Raw genomic sequence first — 8827 nt, forward strand, 5'->3', positions numbered from 1 at the left:
AACCTGTTTGCAGCCCCCCAGTGGGTCCTGGACCCCTGGCTGAGAACCACTGAATTAGACCTCCTGTGATCAAGGCTAGGTAAACACTGCACTCAGAACATTGGTAGCAGTTGGTGTAGTCAGCTCCACTATGGATTGCAACAGTATGGGCTTGGGGGCCCAGCTAATATAGCATCTGCACCCCAATATCCCGTACCCCGTGTGAGTGCTAATGTAGGCCCCCTCTCCGGCCTTTTCAATACTGTGCCGTAAAACCTTGGCTGAGCTGGGTTCTGATACCATGCTGAAAATACCCGTGCCTGGGCTGCACTAGTGCTTGCACTGGTGCATCAGTGTTGGAAATAGGCACAAAAATGTGTAGTATAGACAAGGTCAAATGAAAGTGACTTTCTAGAGAAATTTAAACCAGTCTCATTGAATCCTTTGGGACCTCATGTGGATAGCCTTTTTGAAGGAATTGTATATGAACTAAGCAATCTCCATTCTTTGCATTATATTCGTTTGCAATTTGTTTTCACGATCCAAGCATAGCCAAGTTGTCCACTGATGTAGGATGCTGCAATAGCTATCAGTCTATATTGCAGTTCTGTATCAATATAAAAACATCAGTATTGCTACAGACGGTACCTGTGCAGCTGTACAGTGCACATGTCCAGTAAGATGGTGTGCACATTTGTCTTCCAAAAATGAAGAAGCCTCTTCAAAGTCAAATGCTGTCATACAACTGTATTGCCTTCTGATTTGTGATTGGTAGGAAGGCGTGTTTGTTACATGGTGTACAGAAACTGGACAAATTAGATGAAATGTGACTAGCTCACACTGGTAGACTTTTTTTCCCATTAATTGAGCTTTGCAGGCTAGATTTTGAAAAGATCAGGACCCCACCGGCTCCCACTTAGGCATCTTAAAGAAACGGAAAGATTTTCAAAGCGCTCATCGCCCAGCAGTTCCCATCATTTTCAGTAGGAGCCGCATTGTTCACACCTGGCCCTACTTGTTTATATTGTAGCCTTATCTTTTGAAGATTGATACTAAGAGCTGTCAAAGGAGAGAAACAGTGTTGATCCCACAGGCCAGGTGTATTAGAAGTAACCTATGGGCACAAAGGTTTGACACTTTACCTGTTTCATTAGCATCAGATCAAAAGTTGAAATTCTATGTGGACCTTCAGTCTCTGTTCTGTGAATAACTGCAAAAGAGGCACATCTGAATGCACCTGCACCCTTCTACATGTCTATATGGTGTACGTGAAATAAGAACTGTTTGTGGTAAAAGTGAATTTAAGGTTATGTTTTATATTTTCTTTGGCCCTGCAGGTTCTCCAGGAAAGGCAATTGACAACTCAGCCAGCAGCCAAGAAAATAATTTAGGGAGCCCAAACAAGGCTGAAAAATCAAGTCAAGCCTCTCGAGAGCACCATCCTGGAAGAAAAACTGCAGGGGGACAAGTGCAGAAAGGAAGTGATGAGTCAGAGAGTGACTTTGAATCTGATCCTCCTTCTCCCAAGAGCAGTGAGGAAGATGACGAACAGGAGGAGGAAGATGTCTTACAGGGGGAGCATGGAGACTTTAATGATGACAATGATACAGAGCCTGAGAACTTAGGCCATCGGCCTCTCCTTATGGACTCTGAAGATGAGGCGGAGGAAGAGGAGGAAGAAAAGCAGAGTTCTGATTCCGATTCCGATCGCACCAAGGGAAAGCCCATGGAAGGAATCCCTTGTGGTAGATACAGAGAGGTGGGTGGCAGTCGTGAAGACAGAGAACCCACTGTAGCACTCTCTTCCTTGTCTGAGTTACCAAGTACTGTGGCCAAAGTGAGCCCTGGCCAAGAATTTGATGTGTTTGGAGCTGTCCCCTTCTTTGCTCTTCAGACTCAGCAACCTCAGCCAAGAGAAAAGAGTGACACAGATTTCTCTCCTCAGCCTTCTTTTCTTGGCCTGAGGCAAGAGCAGGATGACTTTGATGTCTTCACCAAAGCCCCATTCAACAAGAAGGTGGCCCAGCCAGATGGCCCGGTTGTAGGAGCTGAGACCCAAACCTCCCCTACTTCTCCCCGAAGTGTGGATATTTTTGGCTGCACCCCTTTCCAGCCTCTTCCCACCTCAAAGAGCAGTGAAAGCAGAGAGGACCTCTTTGGGCTTGTCCCCTTTGAGGAGATTACAGGGAGCCAGCAGCAACAGAAGGTGAAGCAGCAGCGGAACCTGCAGAAGCTCTCCTCCCGGCAAAGACGTATGAAACAGGAGGTGCCCAAAAGCAATGGGAAGCGCCACCATGGCACCCCGACCAGCACCAAGAAGGCTTTGAAACCCAGCTACCGCACCCCAGAGAGAGCCCGCAGGCACAAAAAAACTGGCCGCAGGGACTCCCAAAGCAGCAACGAATTCCTAACTATCTCCGACTCCAAGGAAAACATAAGCGTTGCATTGACTGACGGCAAAGATCGAGGCAACCCTTTGCAAGCGGATGAGAATCTGCTGGACCCCTTTGGAGCCAAACCTTTCCACCCACCAGACTTGATGCGGAACCCACAACATCAAGGACTGGGTGACAACCGTGGGGACCATAATATAGTAGTGCCTGGTAGACCTCGACAGAGCTCCCTGCACGGGGCCGTTCACAGTGGTGATGGGCTAAAAACAGATGACTTTGGTGCAGTGCCCTTCACAGAACTGGTTGTGCAGAGTGTAACGCCACAGCAGGCCCAGCAGCAACAGGCATTAGAGTTAGATCCATTTGGGGCAGCTCCATTTCCTTCCAAACAGTAAATGCTTCCACCAGACTATTTCTTGTTCTCTGCACTATTTAACTTTGTTTTTAAATAGTGTAATAGTCCATCTGGTTGAATTGACAGGAAACTGATTTTTCATACAGTTTATTCAGCCTCGGTACTGCATGACCAGCGCTCCCCCAGAATTTTAAATCATGTGTTTTTGTATTGTACAAAACACGCAGAAAAAGGAGGAAGCATTTCAACAGGACGGCGCATTTCCAGAGCAGAAGAGGAATCCGACATGAGCTATTGTTTCAGCCACTGACTTTGTAGCCATGAAATATACTGTTCTGCACTTTTGCATGGCCTTTCCGCTCATAGGCGAGGGGGGAAACCATGGAAGAAGGTCTGCCATGATGCATCCAGTTAGTCTGATGGAATGGAATCCTTCTATGATACAAACCTTTGACTCTCTCTGAGACCTGAGTTAATATGTATGTGCTGGTATCCATGATCTGCTGGGAATTCTTCAGTCTCCACCTTCTAAATGAAAGCTCTTTTCTAATCCTAACAAAGAAACCTACTCAAAGGATTGTGTGTCTCGAGATTTCAGAGCATGGTGGTGGCTTGAGAACTGGTGCACAAGTAGAGGTGGAAGGCAATTTTTGTGTGCCTGAACATTAATATTTTTACAGTAAGTGCCATTAATATAAAATAGCAAAATGAAAGTCTAGAGTTAAAACTAAAGATATAGAGAATATATTGGTTTGCCAGATAAAATCATGGGTAACAAAGTAGCAGGGCTACAGCCAGCATTTGCAGCACTTTGAAGACTACACAGTACACTTGACAAGAGGGGCTGATTTACCTGGATGCCATGTCTAGCACAGCGGGAGTATATCAGATCATCAGTAAAATTGGCAGCAAGTGCAAACATGTAAAGATTACAAATCAGTTTTATTCAATTATCAGTTAGGGTTTGCATCTGAAAATACCACTTTTTTTTCTCTTGGATTTTTATTCCAAACAAAATCTGTGTATATCTTAGAAACTGTTTTTAAACAACAACTATGAAATTGTCACATAATATTCTTAAGTTCTGACAACTCTATTATTGTACTTAGTCTGTTTTATCAGAGTTTCTGCTAAATGCACTGAGCTATGAAGAAGCTATACCGTGAAACCACAGAGTTTCAGAAGAGAAGCAGTAAGCAGCAGGTAGCTTGTAGATGCTGATTACTATTCTGTCAGTAAACTGCATTTCACACCACAAGGCCTTACAGACAGGACCCACTTCCTGCTACAAAGTACCTCTTAAGCCAACAAGTGCACATGAGTGCTAAAAACGTATAGTACACAGTATGTCATGATGGGCTGGTGATGCTAATCCACTTGGTGAATACATGATTTAGTTGTTCTGTTATAAGAGTATATTCTACCTGTATATGGGCCTGATTCTCCACTGTCTTGTACCTTCTGTCTAGTCACTTACACCTGTTGCAAAGTGAGCAGAAATCAGAGTGGTGGTATTTGACACCCATTTCACATTCGTTTTTCGCAGGTGTAAATGACTAGACACTAGATGGAAGGAATCGGGTCGTCTTTGTTTATTTCAACATGGTATATCTTGCTCTGAATATTGACATTTTGCACAAAAAGCCAAATTTTAAATTTGAGACAAATCAATGGATGAATGAATTGTATATGCAGATACAGTGAGTGTTCCCTTCCTACCCACCTGCCCTCCTCCCCCCAGACACACACACACACACACACACACTCTCTCTCTCTCTCTCTCTGGATTAGCTAAAATCTAGATTAACATATTTCTTCCAAAAGTCTTATTAAGAAAAATACAGTTAGGTGCAGACTCCTCCATAGATTTTTCCAGAGGAATCTGGCTCTTTTCAAGCACAAAAATAAAAAGGAGACTTCTTAAAACAAATTGCTGCTCTCCTTTGCTGGCTTTATTCAGTTTTCTTTGACTGCTTTTTTGGATTGACTAGAAACCACCTGTAGCTAAAGTATTCATGTCTCTAGTCCTAGACATGAGAAATAGGATACATACATGGGTTTTCATCTCTTTCTCTTCCTCTCTTTTTCCTTTATTCTGACAAAACAGATGAAATTCAAATACAAAGTCATGCTGAGTTAGGGATGTCCTTCTCGTGCTAAAATGTTTAGCTTTGAGAAAGACAGTTAAAAATGGGTAACCTCTATCTGCATCTGAATATTCCAGTTTTTAGGCTCTGTCCCTATTATTCTTTCCTATTCTTGTGCCAAGAAGCAGATGTCGAGCTTGCATTTTTTTCTGGCTCTCAGGTTAACATTGATTTACGAAGAAACACACCAAACTGCTTTTACGTAGCTCTTTATTGAAATTTCACACACATACCTAATTAGTTGTTGGAAGATGTTAATTCCAAAAGTGATCAGATTACTCATGGGGGGGGGGGTAAATCCTGTAATGTGGACTGGGAGATTATAGTAAATCGGGTCTAGAACACTAAGGTCATGGCTTTCATTTGTGTAGAATGATCTTAACTACCTGCCAAACATGTGTCTGAAATTGGAAAATTCATTTTTTAGTCATAGATATATCTCTCACACAGGAATTATACCTCTGAATTTAACAGTCTGCACAAAGGGATTCTTGACTCTGGCTCTCAAGTGAAAGGGAGTTTGCCTTTTACTTCAATGGGGTGAACATTGGGCCCCCAAAAAGGTTATGTACTAAGATAACTCCTGTCTTAGAATATCAGTTAAAATGAGCGTAGAAGGCAGATTACTGCCATCCCAATTAGATTTCGAAGACTTTTATCCTGACACATGTTTAAACTGGAGAATATTTTAAATGTTTCCTTTATTTTTCTTCTCGCCGCAGAAGGAAGGTATAGGTTAGATGAAATGAGACTCAGTAATGAATAACCAAGGGAGACAAAAATACTGTAAAACCAAGTAATTCCAAAATTGGCACATTTCTGACCTTTCGTTATTATGGTCTTTCCTTCCTAATGGCCTTAATATACCTTGATTTATGTACTCTACTTATATAGCAGATCTTTTTCAGAAATGACATTTTTAATATGTTTCTGTTGTTACCGTAATTTTTTGGTGGTGTTGGTGAAGAGAGACTATATTAGCATGCCTTACAAACCTGGCTTTGCCTGGTTGGCTGTGCAGTAGACTTGGCCTGTGAAGATATTGACCTTGAGTTTAATTTCCATTAAGATCTATTAATGGAAACAAAGTAACTGGTGTCACTGGGGAAAATATATCTTTGCCTGTACTCTGTGTGTATGTATGAATGCATGTATGTATTTTAAAAAGGATTATTATATCACGACCATACCTGAAATACTGGAAAAAACATACTATGATAAATTTGTACCACGATGCCGTATAAGACCATGAGAGGCAGGTAGGGAATTGTCACTTTTTTTTGGTTAGCCAGCAGGGAGTATCATTTTAGGGTTTGATCCTTCCCTCTAGAATATAAAAGGCAGCACGGGAGATCTTCACAAATCAACTACTTTGAAACTGCAGTAGGTCGAAGCACTTAAGGAACGTAGTGCCATGATAGCAGTCCATCAGTGCACAGCACGCTAGCAGGATGTACATTTACACCCCAGCTGTTTGTCTTAACAAGCGTTGAGTGGGTTTTCCAAGATTGCACATCTTGTCAGAAGGTACTAATAAGCCCTTCTTGGCTAAGGGCAAGAGTCACTGAAAATAAGTCTAGCTTCTCTGCAAACCCCAAAGCATCAGTTTTGGGAGATCTGCATTGCTTTTTACTGGCTTGCACTATACCAGAGCTGGACCTAATTTAGTGTGTCCCACACTTAGGGAAATATCTTTTCATTGTTAACATGTTCCAGTTAGTAAGATGGAGATACCCACTGTGAAAATAAATGGATATATTTACTACTGTGAGAATAACAAATAGAGTTTATCTGGAGATTTTTATACTATACGGTGCATTTTTATATATATAAATATACACATGCACTCTCACATTACATATCTCTTGGAGTCAATGTGACTTTTTTTTTAAAATATCATTGCAGCCACAATCATTTTCATGTGACTGGAAAAGAGAATATGAACAAAAGCCACTAAAAATGCCAGGGAGACATGAGAAAAATGCCAGGGGGCGGATGCCCAGTTATTTTTCTACAGTACTTCTTTCAAAAGGAAAATCAAATAATTGTGTGTATACCAAGTTTATTTGTGTGACTAGGGCATCCTCTAATAGTAAACAGCATACAAGCTATTTTTAAATTGCTGGCCTACAGCTTTAAGTGCACTTTTCTGAATTACACTTCCATTTCTTGTTAGACTTGAAGTTTCTAAAGCTTTTTTGTGTACCACTAAACAGAGAACTTTAATTTTTCTGTGAACTTGATGTACATCATCAAATACTTGCGATTGTTATTAAAAAAAATAATCAAATGTGATAGTGATTTTGCAGACCTCCTTAAACAACTAATTGTGTAATATCATATTCCTGATGAGCTGCAGTTAACGTTCTCCATTTAATCACTAATTGAGTTTTATGGCATTTTACCATTTCACTGCTACAGACTTGATTTTGGTCCCTAGTTCATTCTGTTTGAAATATTTTTTTCTTATTGTTTATCATATCTGCTGCCTAATAATCTGCTTTCTCTTAAAGCAATAAATCCTAGTGGATTACACATTCTTTTATCATTCCAGGACTGCAACATATTTACTTGACTCCTTCCTGCAGAAGATTTTCAGATGTGAACATTCAGATTCTTAATAGGGTAGGGAAGCCAAATGTTGCCAATTTACATTCCTGGCTAGAAGACGAAATACTGTCTATATGCTTGCTATACAGATTCTGCCCTGCAATTGATTTTCTAACCATTTTCTAGGATAAAACTACTCTGGGCCAATCTACTAAAACCCCAGAGCAGACGGGGGTAAAAGTAGGGCTTTATCGAAGACTAATGGCAATATTAATGTTACCCCTATTCAAATGTAACAGTAAAGTGAAAAGGAAGAAACCAGTATTAGTCATTGGTGATGAGTACCCCGTATTAGTGGTGATATGGCTGGGTGTTCTGTCCTTCAGTCACCATCACTTGATTCAGAGACCTACTCTCAAAAAATGATGCATATCTGTCATAGGTCTCACCCCCACTTGGAGCTGTTGGGATCCAATGTGGGGACCTGCATGTATCCCCCCCACCCTAAAATCCTAGGGTAGGTCTCCTTTTTGCTGCCACCACTCAGTCGATTCACGTGGGCCGAGACACCCCTGTTTCCCCCCCTCCTCTTTCCAAAGACGTTCCCTGGGGAAACACAGATCGACTCACAGAGGGAGAAACCTCCCCCCTCCCCTCTCTGCCCGGGGATAAGCTTGTCTCACCACCGAGAGAGAGTTTCTTAGCCCCCTCCCCCTGTATCCACAGTAGAGGGATTTAATCAAATCTTTATAGAAAGAATTTATTAAAAGAAAAACAAGAAAATACAGAATCTCTATGAGTCCAAGCTGGACACTCATAGGGGATAACCTTGCTAAGTTCTGGAGAGAATCCTCTCTCCTTCTCAGTACAAACAATACAGGCAGAATTAAGAATAATCAATAACAAACACACAGAATTGCAAACATAGGATTATTAGATGAGGACACAAAGTATCTTTCTAATACTCACTATCTTGACTAGAAGAAATTAGTTCAGAAAGATGAAAACTTGTAGAAGACTTGATTAAACTTCTGGACCCTTGTGATTCCAAACGGCTAAGAACAACACACACAGAAACAGAGCAAAAAAGTTCCCTCCTAGGAATTTTAAATTCTCTTCCCTGATTGGTCCTCAGGTCAGGTGTTCACCAGGTACTATGTGTTAACCCTTTACAGGTGGAAACTTAACCCTTAACTAATTATTCATGACAATATCTATAAAAGAAGCTTTGTTAAAAGGCGGCTAATGAGGTTTTTTTCATCTGTAGGTCCCTTTTCAAATCCAGCTCAGTTTGCTTTTGAGTGAAAGTTACCAACAGCTGGTTGGCTGGTTATGGTCTTACGTTAAACAGTTGGCACCACCTTTAGCAGTCTCAGCACAGGACCCAGTGATTGAATAGGCAC

At 41.3% G+C, this 8827-nt stretch overlaps 1 protein-coding gene across 1 annotated transcript in view; it reads left to right on the forward strand.

Moving 5' to 3' along the window:
* BMP2K (BMP2 inducible kinase) overlaps window positions 1-7164 on the forward strand; it is a 106809-nt gene extending 99645 nt beyond the window's left edge. Inside the window, exon 16 of the mRNA XM_045017443.1 lies at window positions 1317-7164. Coding sequence (XP_044873378.1) covers window positions 1317-2767 — 1451 coding nt within the window. The 3' untranslated portion in view covers window positions 2768-7164. The remainder of the gene's footprint in view (window positions 1-1316) is intronic.
* Window positions 7165-8827: the final 1663 nt, after the last annotated feature.

The sequence above is a fragment of the Mauremys mutica genome, chromosome 5 (genome assembly GCF_020497125.1).
Source record: "Mauremys mutica isolate MM-2020 ecotype Southern chromosome 5, ASM2049712v1, whole genome shotgun sequence".
Lineage (NCBI taxonomy): Eukaryota > Metazoa > Chordata > Testudines > Geoemydidae > Mauremys > Mauremys mutica.